Source organism: Pyricularia oryzae, chromosome 4 (genome assembly GCF_000002495.2).
Source record: "Pyricularia oryzae 70-15 chromosome 4, whole genome shotgun sequence".
In the NCBI taxonomy this organism is placed as follows: Eukaryota; Fungi; Ascomycota; class Sordariomycetes; order Magnaporthales; family Pyriculariaceae; genus Pyricularia; species Pyricularia oryzae.
This window is the reverse complement of record NC_017851.1, coordinates 341,717-362,822: the sequence shown is the minus strand read 5'-3', so window position 1 is coordinate 362,822 and position 21,106 is coordinate 341,717. Positions and strand designations below refer to the sequence as shown.

Sequence of the window (21,106 nt, the reverse complement as noted above, 5' to 3'; positions counted from 1 at the left end):
GGATAAGCGCCTTCGATTCCTTCCACCTTTTACGCGGCACTTGATCCATTCCAGAACAATGCAGGTCATGATACAAAGCAACTGGAACAATGCAGGTACAAGAAACAATGACATGGTGATGCAGACAAAGCATACAAACCTCTTTGTCGCACTCATCTCCACGGTAGGCGAGTAGCATAAATAAAGGTCACCCATCCCAAACCTCGGCACTGTCAGTACCCATCCTGCGACACATCCGGGATTGTTCTATAATCCCCAAGTCTCACTGGATAGTATACAAGACTTGATCAGACCTCTGAACCCTACCCAATCTTCCCCGCTACTAACCCAACCCACAACCACCCCCCATGGACGACGCAGCCGCCCAAGCATACCTCTCACAGGCGGCCAAAGCCGCCCAAGACCGGCTCATGTCGCACCCGCGCGCGCAGTTCGAGTCGCACCTCCTGGAAGAGGCGCAGGCCATGCTCCAAGCCGTGGCCGAAGGCCTGTGCTCCGTCGAGGTCGACGTTTCGATCCTCGACGCCGCGCGGAGCGTGGTCAAGCACCGCTGGCAGGCCGCCGGCTTGTGGCCGTGGGACCCGCTGCTGCGCTCGCCGCCGGCCGACGGCACCGAGTGGGCCAGGCCGAGGGCGCGCAACTCGGCCCCCTGCGCCGCCGGGGCGCCCATGGCGCTCCTCGCGCTCGAGATGGGCGTGCGCCGGTGGCGGCGGGGCCTGCGCGGCGGGAGGGAGGCGCTCGGCTCGCTGGACGAGGCGCTCCCTGCCAACATCAACGATGTCGTCTACGGTGAGGTCGTGAACGAGTGGCGGAGGCGGGGCATATGGGACCAGACGTGGGTCTGCCTGCCGGGCCAGCTGTGGAAGCACCAGCGGCCGTTGGAGGACGTGCTGTTTGAGCAGCTGGGTGAGCCGCCGGCCGGCGTGGGGGCTGACCAGGTTGTGGCTCTGCGGTTTGAAGTGCCGGATGGACTTCATCTTTTCGTGAACCAGCCTGCTGCCGTCAGAGCTGATGGAGAGTGGTATGATCCGCCGCCGGCCTATGAGCAGTATGAGCAACGCGATGTTCAGGCAGTGAGTCCAGTAACAACCGCACCACAGCATCCTTCCAGTCGTAGACGCGAATCACGCGATAACATGCGACCCGAGTCAAGGGCAGCGGTAGCGCATCGGCGCCGACAGCGTCGTCGACCGCGGGCCCGCTCACCGTCTCCGCACCCATATTTGGGCAGGGAGCGAGACTTTTGAGTGACTGTGACTGTTGATCGTGCTGTGACTTTCAACGGTAAGTGACTTGGCTATTTGCTCGTCCATTGTTAGTCTGATCAATGTGCATACAAGACCTGTTAGGAGAATCTGCTCTTTTACTACTGGATCCAGCGCCAAGTGGCTGTGGATCTGGCTGCTTTCCCAACACATTTATACAAGTATTCTGTTGCTATTAACGTAGTTTACCTTGACTTATTAGACTTTGACGGCCCAATGTGATTCTTCAATGTGATGCTTTTTGTTTGATCCCTCGGTTGATAGAAGTAGAAGGAAGTAGTGATATTACGCTTGTTATCCCTTAGCAATCATGTCGCAAGTGTTGCAGCTCCGACTCCTGTATTGGTCTACACTTCCTAATTAGAGATACCAAATCGCCATCATTCACTAGCACACCGCAGCGAGTAGCAAGACACAAGGATGGCCCATTCGTCTCTAGAAAATAGCCAAAGCATTTGGGGGCGATCCCACCAGCCCAGCCGCATTCAGCGGCGCCGAAGTCAACAAGAACGAGTACCTTCCCGTCTTTGCGCAGTGCTCCGACAGCTTTCTCAAATCCCACAGCTCACCCAGCGGCATGCCGAGAAGACCAAGGCAGTGAGGATGGATGACTATGCTCCTGTCAGCGTCGTCTCAGCAGAAACCGAAAGAAAAAGAAAAAAAAGACACTTGTACTCACCCATCTCCTCCATCGCCGCAACGCTCCCATCCTCCTTGACCGGCGGAATCGCCTCCACCGCATTGTTATCGCACACCACTGCCGCGAACCGCCGATCCCACAGCCACCGCACCGTCTCCACCGCCCCGTGCAGGCCGCTGATGGTGCCGCGCATGACCTTGGCCATGTCCTGCTGGCTCGGCGCCTCCCAGACCTCGGTGACGCCCGTGCGGACCAGCAGCACGTCGCCGGGCCTGAACTCGACCCCCTGCGCGGCCGCCACCTGCTCCACCTCCTCGACCGTGATCCTGTACGCGTCAAACGGGTGTTAGTCCTTGCCGTTTGCCTCGGCCCAGCGTGCAAAGTCGACCAGGACGCCGCGGGCCACGACGCCGCCCCTCGCGTGCCACTTGTCGACCGTGGGCGCGTCCGTCGACGCGCCGACGTTGTCCACCGTCGCCCTGAAGCCGTTGTACGACGCGCCCGTCGCCTGGTGCGCCCAGTGCACGAAGCTGTCCCACTGGCTGCTCGCCTGCGTGTTGAACTCGAGCTCGTCGTCCAGCCCCGCGCCTTTGGTCATGCCCAGCTCCGCGAGCGTGCGGACCTGGTGCACCGTCTTGCGCCGGCCGGGCATCGGGATGTGGTTGAGCGCCGTCAGGGGCCAGCTGGGGTTTGTGGGGGGTGGGTTGTTAGTTTTAGTGGTGCCCATTTGGTGCGGGGAGGAATGGGTGGAAGATGGGGGGAATTGAACCAGTGCAACGACGCCCGATTCTTCTCTCTTCCTTTGTTGGATGGATTCAATTAAAAATAAAAATCGCCCTACTTCAACGAGATCGAAACGCCATCCCGCACCTCAGCCCCCGCCGCCGCGACAACCGCCGGCGTCAGGTGATTCAGCGTCCCGTAGACGTCCTTTGGCTCTCCGGGCTTGTCAAAGACGCCCCACGCGCACCCGGCCGGCATGCCCTCCACGGGCGGGAGAGCGTCGTAGGTCGGGATGTTTTCCATTCTAGTCGTTTTTTTTTTCCCCTTTTGTGATGTTATTTTTCGTAGTTCTCACTGCAGTGGTCTTTGGCTGCTTCAGACGATGGAAGAAGCAAATTTTGTTGGTGGGCGACGACACCCCCCGCCTGGTGAAAACGAGGGTGATCTGCGCAATGCATATATTTTGGGAGGTTTACTGCGGTGCGAAATCCCGGGAAAAGTACAGTCCACCGCCCTCTCCATCTTTGATCCCGCCATACATCTTGGTTCTTGCCGCGGTTTAGCTCTTCAGCTGGGCGGCGCGGAGTAACAGGAGACCCATCATGTTCGCCTTCCCGGCCAATAAAAGTACCAGTAGTAAAGGTGCACAAGAACCATGCGCTATTTTGACTTTGGAAACCATTCTCAGTAGCCAATCCCAGCAGGTCGGTTATCACTGAATTATGAATCAAGTGATAGAACCCCGCCTCATGGCGACGCTATTGATTGCGGGCATCGGTGCATTCCGTTCCGGCGGCTACAGGGCTACCAGGATAATGTTTCTTTTACTTTGGAGACTGTGCGGGGAAGACATTCATTGTCCCAGACTTGCGAAACAAATTCATGATGCGTGTATTATATACGGCAAATTACACGAGGTTAGGTCTTTTATTCCGACAACAAAAACCCAAAGGGACGATGTCTTGTGCATCGCCCTGGAGACCCTGTCTTGGCGCATGACGATTCGATCGATCAGGTATAGACCAAGAACAAACAAACGAGTTTCATCCCGTTCCCCAGCCAAGCAGAAATCGTCCCATTGTACCCCAAACGTCTCATTAAAACAATAATCACACACTATCCACTCACAGAGACCGACACTTCCACACGGGGCTTGAAGCACCCGACGTGCTGACCTTGATGTCGTTGACAGAAGCCCATAGGCCCAGTGCGCATATCATGATGCCCGTGAGCAGCAGGAACGCGTTGGCAGCAAACTTGCACATCTGCTTGGGGCTCGAGAACCACTCTCCCGTGTTCATCCAGAGCCAAAAGAATCCCGGGAGACCGTACGAAAACCAACTGACGAACAGGGCAGCAACGAGACCCAGGAGGCCGTTGAATACGGGGATCGACTCGGAAATGACCCAGGCGATGGTCCAGAGGCCGACGACGATAGCGACCCAAACGATACTGGATCGCTTGGTGCGACGCTCCAGGTGCGCCGAGTTGCGGAAGACGCGGACAAAGATGTACTTGGACGCGACGTGGCCGTAGATGACACCTGCGATGACGATGGTCGGGATCGCAATGCCCCAGATGACGCGCGGGAGGACGTTACCAGGCGCGGCCGAGAGAGCTGGGGAGGGAACGTCCCTGCCGACAAAGTAGTAGATCATGATGGCTGCGAAGAGGTAAAGGACCGTGTCGGCAACCTGGAGCAAGGCGAGAGCCTTGGGCCAGTCTTCGGGCTTCTTGAACTCGTCGATGACGGAGAAGAAGCACGAGTGGGAAGCTATAGCGAACAATGAAGTTGCTAATTAGTGCCGAGACTAGGCTTCCAAGTTGTGGGGGATGAAAACTCACAAAAGGCAATAGCAACGTTGGTGACTCCGAGGAATGCAGGTGCAAACTCGACCTTGCGGAACAAGTCAATGTTCATGCCGGGCCCAGGCTTCCAGGGAGAAGTCTGCTGGGTAAAAGTGACGGCGATGGCAGTAACAACAACGGCCGCCGTGATGGATGCGCAGCTAACCATGGACATCCAGCTGGTCTGCTTCAGAGTTCGCGGCAGGTTGCAAATGATAAAGATCAGAGTGCCCACGAAGCCCAGCAGGATCGAGCAGACGCCCCTACCGTTGGTCAACCAAAGCAGGCAGATGGTCCACGTCAAAATATGCGATGCCATGACAAAGACCTGGAAGAAGACCTGAGACCAGCCAAAGATGTGCTGAAAGGTGCCACCCATTCCTATCGGGGTTCCAATGACCTCGAGTGCATCGCCAAAGTTGAGAACGTGCGGGTACTCCCGTCGAAACTCGCCCAAGACCCAGCCGCTGTATGTCGAGATTATCGACATGACGAGGATCATGATGATGCCGGGCACCAATCCGAGAGTGGCGAGCACTGATGGAAGGGACAGGACACCGAGTGAGACGGTTTCGGCGATGAGTACTATTCCACCTTGCCTGAAGACATCCGTATCATGTGAATGTCAGCGATGGTCAAGACGGATAGATGGCCGACGAACAACGGCGGTGCGGAAACACGGTTCGACAACATACCACCAGGTCAGGGTCTTGTGGTTGATGAGCTCCCCGAGCACGCCAGAGTTACCGGCTTCGCTCTGATCCTTTTCAGGGTTGGGAGCATTGTCGCTCGCCATCGAGTTGTTTCGAGGCGGCGTGATGTCTTCGGGTCGACGAGCTTCTTCGGCCATGATTCCTGCGTCGTCTCCGGTGTTCTTCCCGTTGGCGGCCTGGGTCGATATACCTCTTCTCCTGTTTGTCGACGTCGTCCCCTTGTGACAAGGTCCGGGTCGCTTTTCCTTGTTTGGCGCAAACAGTCTAGGTACGTAATGAAAATGAATGAAAAATGCGCGAGGCAAGCAAACCCAAAAAGAACACACACAGGATCCAGGACAGGATCGCTCTCGAAGGGGCGTCGAGAATCCGGGGGAAGATGGGGGCCGGTAGGTTTTTAAGTATGAGAATAACTATGGTTGCAGAGAAAAAGGATCTTATTAGTCACAGTCGCAGGTGTCTTGCATGTGGGCTAGACTGGACCCCTTTGACATGCGCGCGCCGCGATCGGTGAGGTAGGGAGGCTGGACTCGAGGCCTAGGGCATTACCCAGGCAATCAGGAGAGAGGCAAATGTCATGCTTGCTTGAGGGGTGCGGGTACAACGTAAATTGGGACAAATGGCTTTTTGCGATTCCGGACGCTTGATGAGTCGGACCGGGCCTGGCTGGGGTCGACGGCGGAGTCTGCAAGTACAAGCTCAAATGGGCAACCTAGCGCGGGCGACTCTCTCTCTCTCTCTCTTTTTTTTGTCCTGTCTCTGCATTTCCAGTGGGTGACGGCAAAAACATCACGACTTCCCTTGACTCGCCTCGTCCCGTTTGTTCCTTCTTGGCAGATGGCCCACCAAATGGTACAGGAACCGTGGCCCAATACCACGGTATTTGTGGCAATTTCCCATCAGAACCAGCAAAAGTTCGTCATTGTGGAGAGATTCGCAGTTGCCGTTTTCGCAGACAGGATTTGATGATCAGGCCTAGCCGTGTACCGTAGTAAGCTAAGAATGTGCCATCCAAACACTCAGACAGCCCCAAAGACATGCAAGTCATCTTTAGGACGCGATGGATGGAAGTGTTCGACGCGCCGCCAAAGCTTCCCGCGCCATCATGGGGGAAATCCACGATTAAACTCCAGGTTAGCTCCCTAACAAGGCAACCTGGGCAAGTCTGCGAAAAAAACACTGCTCAAAATGGATGCTCGGTCAAGAATGAGTCGAATGGAATTTTACCGGTGGACATCATCTCTCCACAACCAGGTACCAACCCCACAAAATTTAGCTAACTATTACGATACAAAAACAAGCAAACCATGAGAAAAAAAAAAGCCTCTCGTGTTTCCACTGCGCGCGACACGGAGGCGTCATCCCCGGATGAGTAAGACTGTGTTAAAAGGTAAGCAGGTCGAAGTGCATTGAGTTGGAACAATCTTAAAAGATTAGCTTCCGGCGTCATTCCCAAACCACACATGGAAGCGCCAATGGGGACCTGGGTAGCCTCGCTCGCTATTTGTAGGCGTGATTCTTCTAGAAGGCAGCTGAGGGGCCGGAGAAGCACGGGAATAACGTCAGCCGCACAAGGCAGAGGCGAATTCAGTGCGCAAAAAAATAGGCACCTTGGGCAAGGTAACTACCGGCTGGATCCCGTCAACTTTGAGCTCCGCAACGGATTCGCCCGAGATTGGGGGGTTGGATTGAGCCTCAAATTTTTTTGCGTCGCGTCGCTCTCTCACCGGTAGTCTCGTTATTTTCGAAATTGTGATGTTCTAATGCTCATGTGTGCACCCACGTGAGATGCTGCATTGCTTCACAGAAATTAAAAAAATGCAGCCTCTTGTTTCTATTCTAGTCCTGCCTCCCATGCTTTGCTAGGTCAAGGTGCCGTACAAAAGTATCGTTAGCAGCGACCGCGCCACAGCTTTTCGCCGGGATCCGCATCTTTTGTATTGTATGGGACTCCATCAGCATCATCGTCATAATTATGAATCCGCAGATCCGCATGAAGGCGCTTGTTCCGCCCAAGCCGGCCTCTAGTGCGTCGAGTAAATTTGAGAAATTTCTGCTTCCGATGTCGGGCACAAATCGCATGGATTTATTTCCCTTGTCCTCTCTTCGCCCATCCTTTCTCTGCTAGTGCTCCCCCACCAGAAAGCACAGGCCATCGAGACAGGCAAAACCCACTGTCGACTACCGAAGCTTGCGAAGTCTGGCGGCCCGCGGAGGGAAGGCGCACTGCCGCGGTGTGTTTTTTGCTTGCTAGATTGGGCTCCACCCGGAAATCTGCAAAATTGAGCAACGAGAATGGAAGTCGCCTGCTGCTATTGAAGGAGAGTTGGGATTCTCGTATATATCCCCTGCAGCCGCGGTCTCGTTGCAGTTCGTCACAGCTGCCAATGCGAGCTATGTTCTAGGTCGTCTCAGTGGATACATAGGTACCTAGACTTGTACAAAGAGATACATTGCTAAGGCCCGCAGAACTCAAACCAGCATTCGATCTTCTGCTTGTTGCCCCGCCCCTTGGCTTGGCCACTCGGCCCTCGATTGCTTGAGAATGGATCGATTGACAGCTTCGACCTTTTCCCCATGCAGGGTAGGTACCTTTGCCAGCGTATCAGTGAGGCCTCAACCCAACGCAGCGGCCTGGACAACAACGCGACTATTGAATTGGGAGCTGTTCCATCTTCCAATGGACGGTGTTCCTGCGCAAATCAGCAATATCGTCATTTTTCCATCGAACGAACAGCCTTACGACGTGAATAGCGAACGTTGACGTGTCGATAGCATGGCACCAAGCTGGCAATACACTGCAGTCTCGGACAAGCACGGCCAAACTCACCTAGAAAAGCCTTCAAACACACCAAGTTTGATCGCACTATGTTTTTTTGCAGGCCGACTGTAGCCTTTGGGTTTGGTGTAAGACTGCACATGGCCTTCCTTTGCTTCCGCGGTTATAGCTTATGGAAGCGATACCCCATGCTTCTAGCGTTGACCAAAAAGCCCGCTGCTTTGTCGAGAGCCACCTAACTCGTCTATGGTGAGAGAGCAGCGGTAGCATCGCCGAGTCTTAGCTGTAACTCCACCACGACACGGCCGGTGACATATGTAGGACTGAATGGTCATGTACTCTCGGAAATCGTTGGATTGACCACGCAAGTGCTCATTGGCAGTGCAAAAGTGGTAAACAGGGGATAATCGCCCTGCCTGCCACGTGCGTTCAACAGGCTGTTTGATTCCTTGGCGGTAAAGGTTCCCTGCAACTGCTGTCCATTGAGTTCCTTCTCCTCGATCTCAACAACGGATAAACCTCGCTTGACTGCCATGTTCGCGCAACGGAAATTCCTTCCACTGATGCATGATGTGATACCGTCAGCCACGCCGGCATTTTCGAGCAGGATCGTGAACGGATCGACCGACTCCCCAAAGAATTCGCGGGCAACTTTGAGCATTTTTGACAGGCGGGTCGGTCGGGGCATTGCTGCGGAATACGGCGACTTGCATCGCCAAGAGCGGAGTTGGTATCCTCCAGGTTGAAGTCGAGATCCTTTGACTTTTTTGTCCTGTACCTTTTGCCTCCCTTGTCCATCACCCTCCAGCTGACCTTGTTACCCCATTCGGGCAAGAATCCATCGACAGCGGACGAACCTTCGCCTAAGCCGATCCTAACACGGCCATAGGAGCCGTCGGATCGACGGGAAGAAATCATAGATCACCAGATCTGCTCCTAACCGAAGACACCATAACGACTGCACCAAAGCCAAAGTGTTGCAGGGGTAGTCGCGTGAGCAAACGGCGAGCCCCTCCTCGTCATATGATGCTCATTGATCGGGACGTCCGCGACGAATTGGTGTTCAAGTCCCCGATACCAAGGAATGAGTAGTCGGCGCCTGTATTGACCAGAAAGACAGTCGTGTCGGTATCGTACGGGTCGTGCTTTACCCTACGGTGACAGCATCTGACTGAAATGTGCACATAGCTGTTGCCGGCCGGAGATAACCGTGTGCGATGGCATATTTCTAGCGCGTTCGGGTGCAAACGCAGGTTTTTGCCTAATGCAGGCCGATAGATTCCGTCGAAGGCGCCGCCGCTACTGATGAGCTTGCCGGCCTATATCCTGTCATGTGTCCATGTGCGGAAGAGAACAAGGGCCGGAAGCTACCATGAAGTTCCAAGGTATGGTGTACAAACTCGAGTACTAGACATGCTTTAGGTTGCACCTTCGAAGCCGCAAGCCGGCCAGGTCGAGAAAGCCGTGCGTGTTGATAACCGTCAAGACCATGGGCTAGGGCAGCTGGCACCGCTGACCGTGGCAATTATTATCACAATAGCTCAGCCAGCCTGTGGGAGTTAGTAATCAAGCCTCGCATACCCAAAGGCACCTCGGCAGATTATGATGCAGACATGTGTCGGGATTGGATTCTCAAGGCAATGCAACATCGCAAGTGTCTGCACAAGTAAACCATGAGGATCACGTTGCAACCACACAGGCAGGCATGCAAGGCGATTCTGTGCATCGTATTAGTCCAGCGTCGGCATTGGAAAGAAACTCTCAAAGTATCTGATGGATGCCGCTGTTAGGGGAAACCAGTATATCCCCTGAATATCTTGACACGAACGAGGGGTGCGTGTTCCTCGACGTCACCAACATGTTGCCACCTCCAGCAGGTTTACTAGAACCTAATTCCTGAGCGTCCCTTTCACAGCCTAGGCCTGGCAGTCCCTGGCGTGTACAACGAAGTCGGGCTTGTCGTGGCGTGACGCGACAAAATTTTGGATCTCGGAGGTCCTGAACTTCAGCACATGGGCCTGGCTGTAAGGGGCATATGCGACATGCCTGGGAGGGGAAGAAGCGGAAAGTTGTTTCCTTTGACAATCTCGAACATTTTTCGCCTCCGCAAGCCAATCATCCCCGGAGCAACTGTTGGTAAAAAGTTTCACATTGGTTCTCTGGTGGTGTCTGATCATCTGGGCTGGTACAGTAGAACCTACACCCGCGACATTAATGGCGGTGGCGGTGCGAGGATGTCCGGCAAAAAGCCCGGTTAAAGGTCACCTCGTCCAGGGGATGATGCGGTTCCCAGACGCACTCCAGGTTCTACTTTATAGTATCGAAACCAAGTGTTTAGTACATCGGAGTGGTGAAATTAAAGTGAGAGAAAGTAAAATGTGTGTGCTTGTCAGAGAGAGCTCAATTCCCATGCTCATGGGAGGGCATGTGTACGGAGCGAACATGCCCATGAAGCTACTTGGCTCCCCGGAAAGGGCCTCTTTTGATCCCCATGCTTCAACCTGGCCCTTGCCCTTTACTCGATGGACATTGCAGCGAGTTGCAAAATAATTGCTCCTCAGATGTGTCTGCTGCGTAGGATCTGTTCTGCATGCCGAGCTCCTTGCGTTGCTCGTTGATTGTTGGCGTTTTATTTGCGACGACCAGATGCGAAAACGACCGTGACTGTGTCTTGTGTGCAACCAAGGCATGAAAAACAAAAGGACGCCGCCTGTCAGTTCTAATGCCTGTCTATTTGAAGGTAATCATTGACCGAGACGAGGGAGATGACTTCATCCAAGAGAACAAACAAAGGGTATACTCCGTAGGCTTCGTAAGAACACATGTGGCCAGGAGAGGCCAGGCGATTGGGCCCGAGTTTTGCCGACAAAATTCATGCATAGTGTGCGATTGGCAATACCGAACAATCGGTGAAGGCGAGTTGGAGAAGACCTAAGGAAGTCCTAAATTAGCACGACGGAATTGGTTGACATGTGCCAGCCATGTGCTGGTTCAAATAAAACACATGCTGGAAAAGATAGCATTCAAGTCAAAATTCGATCCGAAAATTCTTTGCAGATAAAGCGGCAGGAGCAACATCGATGGTTTGGCCCCTTTTTTATCCCTTCCACACAAAAAAAGCAATTGTTGCAATACTGATCAGACAATTTTCTTCGGCAGTGACAAGGTGAAGGCGCCTGTTAATGTGGAGATGAGGTGTGCGTATTCGTACCTTGCCATGTAATTCCGGTGGAGGGGAACCCCTTTCGAGGGCTTTTTTTTTCTGCTTCTGCTTGGCATTGAGGCCATCCATGCAAGTCAGTGTCAAATTGAACAGCACACCAAACGACCAAAATTCGGAAAACTTTGCAGGCAAATAGCCAATCTAGAGGGACGCCAAGAAACAAAAATCGGCCGCGATCAGTCTTCAGGGACCCGGTAATAAAAACCAGAACAGAGGTGAAAAGCATCCGAAATGTTTTTCTTCAGAGTAGAGTATTAATTTTGAAGTTCCGAAGGCATCGGCATTTTGCGCCCCGGGGGTAATCATGGTTTGCCGCTTAATTTGCACCCGTTTGTTCTACGTGAATACGACCTCCAAAGTCGAAACAACAGAATGTGGCGGGGGTGATATGGTTCGGGTAATTATTAAAGAGGGGCTGCTGGACGGGGGGTCGTGGCAGAGGCGACTCGCAGGCAGCGCTAAAACCTGGTCCAAGCTTGGTTTTACTGCAGATCCAGGGGAAGGGAAGCGAGATCCCTGGGAACCACACCTAATCTGGACCAGCTTGAAAGTGGGCCCAAAGGACCCTGAAATACTTGTCCCTCCATTTCAGCAGGGGAAATCCCGAAAATTTGTTGAGGCGCTCCCAAAATGTAACCCGGTACAACAGTTGTCGTGAATCAAAGCACATGTCAGCCAATTAAAGTTTTGCAGTCCAGGGCAGTGTGCGATAAGTTGCGAGGGACAAATTCTTAGTGAAGAGTAGATGGCATAACTCGTCAACTGACGCATGTGCCTGACAGTCTCTCAAGTCATCCTACGCCACTGTAGAGGCTAGACCAAACAGCCGACAAATGGAAGATCAAGCGGCAATGTAGTAGTAGTGCATAATCGGGGTGGCCAGTGATCAAACCGACGGAACGTCTATTTTCTGGCAACTAAGTTACCATGCTACAGTACCAGGTGCAGTAGTGCTTGGTAGTACCCCTAGAAATTCCCGACTCGCCTACAGTAGATAGAGCATAGCACAGTACAAACAGGCGTGCCTTCCATGAACGTGCCAGTCAAGCCAGAGAGACTTGGTCGGTTCTCCCGTTCCTTCCCAACAGATGCGCTTCCGATAACAGATAGCCGGCTCTTGCCTCCCTTTCAGGGGCACACCGCCGCAATCGAGCCGGGGTCCCCTACCTAGACCCTTCAAATGTATGGTTATTTTTTTTTCCCTTAACAACTGCGAGCCCAGACTGCTCCACGTTCGAAACGACGTCCAGACCCGCAAAATTCTTCCACGTCTTGTTGGAACACAACAAAAAAGGACAATCCCACCAAACTAATCATCTCCCAAGAACCCTTCCCCCCTCCGTTTTGTTTTTTGTTCTTTCTGGAAGCAGCAACGGTCTCTTACAGATAGATTCTTTTCGATTCCATTGCTCGGTGTTTACAAACGTTTTGCTTCTTGTTTTATCCTGGTCTGGTCACTAACCACCACCAATCATGTCCACCACCGTCACTCAGCGGCCGGGCGCCGCTAGCCGCGCTGAAGCCAAGGTGAGCGAGATGCAACCACTGTTTCTCATTTTTTTCCTGCTGCTTTGTCGGTTCTCGCCAACACGTTGAACCGATTGTTAACATGCCCTACAACATCGACAGCCCAAGGAGCAGCAATTTCCAGACATCAACACCATCAGGAATGCTATCCCCGCACACTGTTTTGAGGCATCTCTGGTGACTTCAGTTGGTTACTTGGTGCGAGATGTGGCCCTCATCACCGCTCTCGGCTGGGCCGCCTTGACCTACATTCCCCAAATTCCGGATTCGACTTTGCGCTGGACCGCCTGGGCCGCTTACGGCTTTGTTCAGGGTCTCTTTGGCACCGGTCTCTGGATTCTGGCCCACGAGTGCGGCCACGGTGCTTTCAGCAAGCACACGCGCATTAACAACATTCTTGGCTGGGCCGCCCACTCGGCCCTGCTGGTACCGTACTTCAGCTGGAAGTTCTCTCACCACCGCCACCACAACTTCACCGGCCACATGGAGAAGGACATGGCCTTTGTGCCCCCCCAGGCTGCCGACCGCGAGTCCCGCGCCAGCTTGCTGTCCCGCTTCGGCATCGACCTCGAGGTCTTTGAGGATACCCCCATCTTTCAGCTTGCTCGCCTCGTGAGCCACCAGCTCTTCGGCTGGCAGACTTACCTGCTCTTCAACGCCACCTGCGGCAAGGAGTCTCTGCAGAACAAGGGTGCCGCGTGGTTCCGCCAGAGCCACTTTGAGCCCACCTCTGCCGTCTTCCGCTCCAGCGAGGCCCTCTACATCGCCATCTCTGACATTGGCCTGGCCATCGTTGCCGCCGCCATCTACTGGGGCTCCACCAAGGTCGGCGCCGGCACCATGTTCCTCCTCTACGCCGTTCCCTACATGTGGGTTCACCACTGGCTCGTCGCCATCACCTACCTTCACCACACCAACAAGGAGGTGCACCACTACGAGGCCGACAGCTGGACCTTTGTCAAGGGTGCCGTCGCCACTGTCGACCGTGACTTTGGTTTCATTGACCGCCACCTGTTCCACGGTATCATTGGAACCCACGTCGCCCACCATCTGTTCCCGTAAGTTGCATTGTGCTTGACAAATTCCATCTTAACCTTTCATGACTCGTTCCGCTTCCGTTCGCCGCTTCCCTTACTCACAACTCATTTTTGAAACAGTCGCATTCCCTTTTACAAGGCAGAGGAGGCCACCGAGGCCATCAAGCCTGTCCTCGGAGACCTTTACCACAGCGACAATCGCCCCTTCATGCAGGCTCTGTGGAGCAACTTCACCACCTGCAAGTACGTCGAGAAGGACCCCAAGGTTCCCGGCGCCATGAGGTGGGCCGATTGAGTCGTCTCTTTTAGTGGTCCGTCTTAGTTGCTGGGACGATAGCTAGCAAGCATGGCATGACACATGCTAGCTGCTGCTTCGAGTCGAGTCCTCGTTTGTTTCATGGATATGACAAGGCATCAAGCTGGACAAGTCCTCTTTTTTTCAGTTCAACCTTTTCTTCGGAGGTGACATACAGAAATAGACAAGGCAAGTCATGTTTATTGGCGGGCTCTAAACTTATCTTTCGTCCGAAAAAGACAAGAAGAAAAGAACAAAAAAAAAGTGATAGATCGGGTGGCCAAAAAAAAAGTTTAGACCGTTAGACAGGGATATACAGAATAAAGAGCAAATATTGATGATTTCCAAACAAGGTTCAACTTTTTTCGCATGACTTGAAGTCGCATACTAGCCTGTTTGTCTACTCATGCGGCAACACTTTCCCATTGTTATAGGCCGCGCATCCACGCAACCCTGCCGAGCCGTGCAGAGACAGACATGATAAGGAGGTATTGCGGATGGAAATATTTCTCCCAAAAACTTAAGAGATGAAACAAACGTTAACGATAACAGGTTTATGCAAGAAAGATATATTTATTCGACGTCTTATCATCATTGCGATACGACATCGCCACTGTGTGCGCCTGGCCACGTGGAAAAGAAGCAAACCATGCATCCAAGATCCAGCGCCGTCCTTTGCAGCCCTCCTGCACTCCTGAGATGAAGAAATATTGATGTGTGGTAATAAGCAAAAGGCGCAGAATTTGCGGCTCACCGCAAGGAATTAAGCTTTTTGTTTGCCGTGCATATGCCCCATCTTATTTTATAGGTTTAGCGTTCCCGCGATAAACCTTTGGAGCACCTCTACGATAGGCCCGCCGGAGCCCGTCGTCGACATGGATGTTGGAAACATACCCGACGGGCTAATACAGAGCGAACGCAAGCGGGCGCAAAGTAGCACAACACCACCTTGTTGTCTGTTTATCTTCAGTTTATGAGCATAGAAGCAGCTCTTTTCCTGACTGTTGCCAGTCTTTCATCTAAATCCCCGAATACATCTACCCTGCCTTGTCTCCTGCGGACTTCTTTCCCCGTCTACCATCAACATCATCTTGCAGAGATATCCGTAATGGCTTCGGATGTGGCGCTTTTTGGCAGGCGATATCTGACCGAGTGAGGCCTCGCGGCAATTGGATCATCCGGAACTTTCTTCCCCGTCGGTGACACGATCGCTAATTTTATGATTTTCTTATTAGATCCGTGAGGGTTACAAGTCGAATCACGATGGAAGCTGAAACCTGTTATAGCGCAACCGGATGATATACCTGGAAAAGACGACATGAGAGGAGCTTCGATAGAAAGCCCAGAAAATGAAATGCAAGTCCATACTGATCGGAGGAACTTTGTAAACTTGAGAAACGAAAGATTCGCAACGAGAAGCACGAGTCGTTGCCTTATGTAGGCAATTCTCTGCCGCTAGTGCGCCTTGTGTGCCATTGGCCCAGAGAGTACCGCGCTTTTCATGAATCCAACCCAAGTCCAATGTCCCGATACAAAAGATCATGCCCGCTTAGTGCGACTGTTGCTGCCGTTTCAATGCCTTTTCTGCCAAGCAGCCACGACTTTTGAGGTCCGTAATTAACCACGCCCATGAAGAACACAGCTGAATCTTTGTCAGCATTGTATTTTTTTTCTTTGCCGTGGCAAATAGTTGCTTGTAGAGCACCAATGCCTCGTCAACCCGGCGAAGCCGAGTGTGAATACGCGCCAAGGGCCCCGTAGTGGTGACTGTCTTGATGTGTTCATCGCCAAGACGCGTGCGATTGTCTGTGACATTTATAAATCCAAGACAGAGCCAGCTCCAAGCCTCCAACTGGCCCAACCTCTCATCGCATTGCATTAAAGCCGTTGCAGCCGTGTTCTCATAGCCATAAAACTTTTGGTATTTGGGGAGATCCATCGCAACTTCAAAGTCTGGGTTGAAACAATCAATCACTGCTGCAAAGGCATGGTTGGTGAAATGCTCCAGCTTTGGGTTGAACTGGTCTGCAAGCCATTTCCTTTATTCGCAATCTGCACTAACATAGCTTTTTGGAGTGTCAATTCTTCAATCTCATCTTTGTTTTCGTCCGTGTCCAAGCGAGCCAAGAATTCTAGTGGGATTTCCTGTCGACCGAAACAGCTCATGAGCGAGAGCAAGTGACTAGCCAGGGGTTGCTGCTGCTTTATCTGCTCAAAAGAGATAATGAATGTTTGGGCCATCGCACGGGGGATGCCTCGGTCCCTGCTCACGCTCTCAAATTCTTCCCCATGTACACTGCCATCGTTCCGATCCATCAGGTCAAGATACTGGCTAGTGATTACATCGCCTAGCAATATCTCGGCCCCTTTGTGGTTGAAAGAGACGGCTCGAAGGATTCCCACCACAAAGGCAAGCTTGATGTTTAGAAAGCTCACTCGAAAGATAGCGGCCGAGCTGGCCGAGCTGATTGTGCCCATGCTATCAAGGTGGGAGACGACAACGTTGTGGCGACCGAGGAGACCTTTGGCGCGCCTTTAAAACACCATTTTGTTGGGATTTTATATTACTAGTGGTGTAAGCAGCGATGGCCACAACGTAGAATATGATAGGTGTTTCGAAAGACAGGAGGATTATATTGACTCTCGGCGCCGCCATGATAAGCATAATAGGCGAACCAAGCATAATTATCGGCGTTCCAACGGCATCTCGCCTCGTCGAGCCTATTTTTGTAACGATAAGTTATCTTTTTTGAAATGATACAAAGACACTTAACAACACTTACATCCTTGAGTCTACATCCCCATAAGCATGATCGCCGGTCCCTCTAACTGTTATATTTTAGTTTTAAGCTCTCATATATAATTTTGATAGAATTTACAACGTTTAGAGGGATTTCTTACTAGATTCGCGATGCGTGAGCTCGTGTATCAAAGTACGAGCTTGATCAGCGGCCGTCTCGCGAAAGAATCGGGGACATATAAAAATTTTATCCCCTTGTGAATAAGCAGTCCAGGTGGGTTTACATTCGTCGTCTGCACAACTAAAAACAATCTCGTCATCTGTGCTGCGATCGCATGCCCGCTCGATATCTCAATAAATCTCTTGGATTGTTGTAATATATTCGTCGCTGTTGGTTTTAAAAAACGTACGTCTCAACTTGTCGTTGTCTTTAATAGCGTAATACGCCCTATCAACATAAAGTTTGCAACTAAAGAGAGTTAGCAAATATAAGGTTATTGGAAATTCTAACAGTTTTATTACTCTGCCATCGCTTCTCTTATAGTTTTTGCTTCATCATCGCTGCAAGACTCTCCGGCATCACCTCGTTTAACAATCCTGGGGCTGTTAATCTAAACCTCTAATATGTTAGTAATCTCAGGATAGATTATCTTTTGAGTTTTCAAGACATTAAAAATGGCTAAGTTGCAAACTGTTGGACCTTACCAAATTATCAGGACTAGTTATACGCGGTGCCGAAATATAATCTTGTTCGCTTAACATAATGGCAGTCGAAAAACCAAGCGCATTACAAATAAAAAAAGCAAGCAAAAGGTGCATTTTGGCGCAGATAATAGTAGAAATTGTAAAAGAGGATAGAATGAAAGAAATTTCCTAGCAAAGGTAGGGATTGTGTCACGGCCAGGCATACATTGGAGAACCTCAGTGTATTAGGCGCTATCGACGAAAATTCTAAACTGAAGAGAAGAGAGAAATTACAATCGACGACGCGCTCAAGAGACGCGCTTAAATCCGGAGGTAGTGGATCCTTGTCCGATCCCTGGCTCGGTGTGGAGCCGAGTCGTGATTCTGAGGGTAGGTCTAGGGGCCTGATCCTCACGTGATTCTGAGGGTAGGTCTAGGGGCCTGATCCTCACGTGATTCTGAGGGTAGGTCTAGGGGCCTGATCCTCACATTACCCCCCTCTAAGGCCTGATCGACGTAGGCGGTCAGAGTCTTGAGTTTGTCACGTGTGTCTCCTCGGGGCCTTCCTCCGCTCTCGTGTCTTTCTCGCATCGTGCTCGGCAACATTGTCCTCGGGTCCGTCCTCCGCAAAAACATCCTCTGCTGCGCTCCTGATCCACTGTTGCAAATTTACCGGAGGTCCTGCTGCGTCCGGGTACTCCCTGTGAAAGGTATCCAGCAGTACTGGTGAATTTTTCAAGTCGCGGGCCTCATACCATGTCTCATCAGGGTCGAGTCCGACCCACGATACCTGATATTGCAATGTTTTCTTTCGTCCGAATAAACGTGAGGCCAACACTTGCTCCACCTCCCACTCCGGTTCTCCGTTAATTTCGACCGGTGGTTCCGGCTTTTGATACTGCTGAGGTAATGGATCCGTTGCTGCTTTGCGCAATCGGCTGGCGTGGAACAGCTTACTACCTTTATACCAGGCAGGGGTGTCGAGAATGAAGCTGTGGCCCTTTTCCTCGAGAATCGTCCATGGTCCTGCATTTTGCGAGTCCAACTTGGTCGTAGGAGCTTCGGTGGAAAAACCCTTTTTGCTAACGTAAACCGCATCTCCCACCGTAAAATCGACCGGTCGCCGCTTCTTATTAGCCTGCCTCTGTTGTTCTATTTGCGCTCCGAGTCCGTTGTTGCGGGCCAGTTCCTGAGCTTGCCGGGCTTGGCGGACCATTTCCAGCGCCTTTTGTTGCTGACCGGTCTCCAGGTCTTCTTCGGGTAAAGGTAAAGAGAGCGGGTCTCTAGGGCGAGCTCCGGTTTCTGCTTCGATCGGTGCCATGCCAATAGAGGCGTGGACGGACGAGTTGTGGCCGAAGTCGAAAGCGGGGATATGCCGTCGCCAATTCGTTTGGTATTTGTCTACATAAAAGCGCATTTTCTGATCCAATTCAGCGTTGGTAATTTCGACGCTGCCCTGACTTTGAGGGTGGCGGGCGCTTCCATGTTTATGCTTTGTTCCTGTCAACTCGTTTAGAGTATTTAGGAACTCGGATATAAACGGTCCGGCGTTGTCGGAAAGCTATAAATCGGGGACGCCTTTCCAACGGTACACGGTCTGATAATACCGCATGGCCAAGGTTTCCGCGGTGTCCGTCTTTTTTCCCGGTAGGGTGGCCAAAAGTTTGGTCAATCGGCAGATGAAGACCCAGACGTAATTATAGCCTTCTTTATCCTTGGGCATATCTTTGCCGTCTACCATTACGTGCTGCCAACACCGTCTAGGGATCTCCAGTGGGTGCAACAGCCCAGGCGTCTTATCATGTCGTACCTTGTTGCGTTAACATTCGCGACAATTCTTAATGTAGCGTTTGACGTCTCGATTTCGGTCGGGCCACCAATAGTCCTTTTTCAGGCGGCTGAGGGTTTTATTCTGGCCTCCATGGCCGAAGATCTTGGGCTCATGAGTTTCGCGGATGAGAGCCGTTCTTAAGAAGATTTTGCCATCCTGGGTAGTCTCGGGTACCGTTAACAAATTGTCGTGGTGACCTAGGTTCTGTTTCAGGTTTTCTTCCAGGATAAGGGCCACCAGGTCAGCTCCCTGCGGTGCGGAGGGTTCCAAGTTGCTAATGGTTGGAAGAGGTTCGCCGGGTCGGGAGTCGATCTTTTCTGGAGGGATTAGTGCAATGGTGCGGTCTAATACAGCTCGGGCCTTGACCGTAGGGTTGTCGATGGTTTTGCGCGAAAGGGCATCGGCTGCCACATTATCCTTGCCGGGACGGTATTTAAAGGTGATGTCGAAGTTGGCCAGGTAGTCAGCCCATCGTATCTGGCGAGCGGACAAAAGTTTCTTGGTCGACCAATAAATTAGGGCCTGGTGATCGGTGAAAACACAGAACTTGGTACCCAACAGGGCTGGTTCGAAGTCCTTTAGCGTATTAATCACAGCTAATAGCTCCTGGTCCTGAATCGGATAGTTTTGTTCAGCAGGGGACATGGTTTTGGACGAATAGCCGATTGGTTTCCAGCTGCCATCGTCCTGTTGCTGCCACACGACACCGGCGGTGGCCCTGCCACTGGCGTCGGTGTCCATCCTGACAGGCATACCGGGTTTAAAGAAACTCATCACGGGGGCGGTGACCACCAGTTGTTTCAGCGCTTCAAAGGCAGATTTCTGCTCGGGGCCTCTTTCGAACGGGACTCCCTTTTTCAATAATCGGGTCAGAGGTTCTGCTTGTTCGCTGGCGTGATGGCAGAACGTCCGAACGAAATTGCATAAGCCTAGGAAGGATTGTACTGCGGAAACGGAGGTGATGTCGTCCCATTGCCAGCTGGTGATGGCTTCGACCTTTTTGGGGTCGATGCGGATACCTTTACCGATCTCTAGAAGTAAACCCAGGTACTCGATTTCGAAAACGCCGAAACTTGACTTTTTGATATCGCCTTGGAGTCCGGCTTTGTGCAACCTGTAAATAACCTCCTCGGTTTGCTCAAAGTGGACTTGCTCCGATTTATCCTCGGTATAAATCAACACGTCGTCTGCGTAGGCGCTCGCGAAAGCGTCCAGCAGTTTATTAAGCTGAGCGTTAATAAAAGCTTGGAACCAGGCGGGTCCGACCTTCAGTCCAAAGGGTAGGACCTTCCACTGAAATGTGCCTTGTCGCGTTTTGAACGCCGTTAAATACCGTGACTTCGGATCCATTAGCAATTTGTTAAAAGCTCGAATAATGTCGATCTTGGTCATTCTCCGGGCTTTTCCACATCTGCTTAACGTCCCGGCCACGTCGGGGGCAAGTACTTGTCGTCCTTTGATGAATTTGTTTACCCATCGGTAATCCACACAAAAACGCTGCTCCTTCGATTGCGGTTTAGGAACGAACAGAGTCGAAGCTGCGGTCTCCTCCATTGTCCGTTCAATGAAATCGATCCTCAGAAGTTCGTCGATGGTTTCCTTTTCCAACTCCATTATCGCGAAAGGGGTCGAATAGCGGGCTGGCCTCCCCTCCAAAGGTTTCTCGAGTTCCAAAACCACGTCGAAGCCGGGTCGGCTAGGCGGGAGAATCGTCGACGCCTTTTTGGAAAAGAAACCCTCAAGGTGGGCAAGTGTTTTGGGTAACTTGGCTCGTACTTGCGCGATGTGCTCCGGGTCTTCG

At 52.1% G+C, this 21,106-nt stretch overlaps 6 protein-coding genes across 6 annotated transcripts; 3 read left to right on the top strand and 3 right to left on the bottom strand.

Annotated features, from left to right (window-relative positions):
• Positions 1-347: 347 nt before the first annotated feature.
• Positions 348-1,247, top strand: MGG_08477 (uncharacterized protein; the record flags this gene model as incomplete). The annotated part of the gene is made up of 1 exon (XM_003715936.1): positions 348-1,247. The coding sequence occupies one exon, from the start codon at positions 348-350 to the stop codon at positions 1,245-1,247; it is 900 nt and encodes a 299-aa protein (XP_003715984.1).
• Positions 1,248-1,700: 453 nt separating this feature from the next.
• MGG_08476 (uncharacterized protein) lies at positions 1,701-3,169 on the bottom strand (the record flags this gene model as incomplete). The annotated part of the gene is made up of 5 exons (XM_003715935.1): positions 1,701-1,876; positions 1,945-2,231; positions 2,334-2,588; positions 2,747-2,932; positions 3,105-3,169. 5 exons carry the CDS (start codon positions 3,167-3,169, stop codon positions 1,701-1,703), a joined length of 969 nt encoding a protein of 322 aa, XP_003715983.1.
• Positions 3,170-3,468: 299 nt separating this feature from the next.
• Positions 3,469-5,590, bottom strand: MGG_13963 (aromatic and neutral aliphatic amino acid permease). Its single transcript, XM_003715934.1, has 3 exons — positions 5,172-5,590; positions 4,474-5,075; positions 3,469-4,402 (listed from the first exon to the last, which is right to left on the bottom strand). The coding sequence occupies exons 1-3, from the start codon at positions 5,324-5,326 to the stop codon at positions 3,753-3,755; spliced, it is 1,407 nt and encodes a 468-aa protein (XP_003715982.1). The 5' UTR covers positions 5,327-5,590; the 3' UTR covers positions 3,469-3,752.
• Positions 5,591-7,375: 1,785 nt separating this feature from the next.
• MGG_15351 (uncharacterized protein) lies at positions 7,376-8,629 on the bottom strand (the record flags this gene model as incomplete). The annotated part of the gene is made up of 2 exons (XM_003715933.1): positions 7,376-7,882; positions 8,020-8,629. The coding sequence occupies one exon, from the start codon at positions 8,627-8,629 to the stop codon at positions 8,300-8,302; it is 330 nt and encodes a 109-aa protein (XP_003715981.1). The 3' UTR covers positions 7,376-7,882; positions 8,020-8,299.
• Positions 8,630-10,010: 1,381 nt separating this feature from the next.
• MGG_15350 (uncharacterized protein) lies at positions 10,011-10,460 on the top strand (the record flags this gene model as incomplete). Its single annotated transcript, XM_003715932.1, has 1 exon — positions 10,011-10,460. The coding sequence occupies one exon, from the start codon at positions 10,011-10,013 to the stop codon at positions 10,224-10,226; it is 216 nt and encodes a 71-aa protein (XP_003715980.1). The 3' UTR covers positions 10,227-10,460.
• Positions 10,461-12,411: 1,951 nt separating this feature from the next.
• MGG_08474 (Delta(12) fatty acid desaturase) lies at positions 12,412-14,402 on the top strand. The gene is made up of 3 exons (XM_003715931.1): positions 12,412-12,718; positions 12,821-13,776; positions 13,876-14,402. The coding sequence occupies exons 1-3, from the start codon at positions 12,665-12,667 to the stop codon at positions 14,048-14,050; spliced, it is 1,185 nt and encodes a 394-aa protein (XP_003715979.1). The 5' UTR covers positions 12,412-12,664; the 3' UTR covers positions 14,051-14,402.
• Positions 14,403-21,106: the final 6,704 nt, after the last annotated feature.

What these genes read in the sequence shown, in the direction of transcription:
- MGG_08474 (XM_003715931.1), top strand. Translation starts at nt 12,665, where the DNA reads ATGTCCACCACCGTCACTCAGCGGCCGGGCGCCGCTAGCCGCGCTGAA. An exon ending in CTAGCCGCGCTGAAGCCAAG is followed by an intron (nt 12,719 to 12,820) that starts GTGAGCGAGATG and finishes CAACATCGACAG; the next exon opens with CCCAAGGAGCAGCAATTTCC. An exon ending in GTCGCCCACCATCTGTTCCC is followed by an intron (nt 13,777 to 13,875) that starts GTAAGTTGCATT and finishes TTTTTGAAACAG; the next exon opens with TCGCATTCCCTTTTACAAGG.
- MGG_13963 (XM_003715934.1), bottom strand. Translation starts at nt 5,326, where the DNA reads ATGGCCGAAGAAGCTCGTCGACCCGAAGACATCACGCCGCCTCGAAAC. An exon ending in CACAAGACCCTGACCTGGTG is followed by an intron (nt 5,076 to 5,171) that starts GTATGTTGTCGA and finishes GGATGTCTTCAG; the next exon opens with GCAAGGTGGAATAGTACTCA. An exon ending in CAACGTTGCTATTGCCTTTT is followed by an intron (nt 4,403 to 4,473) that starts GTGAGTTTTCAT and finishes TGTTCGCTATAG; the next exon opens with CTTCCCACTCGTGCTTCTTC.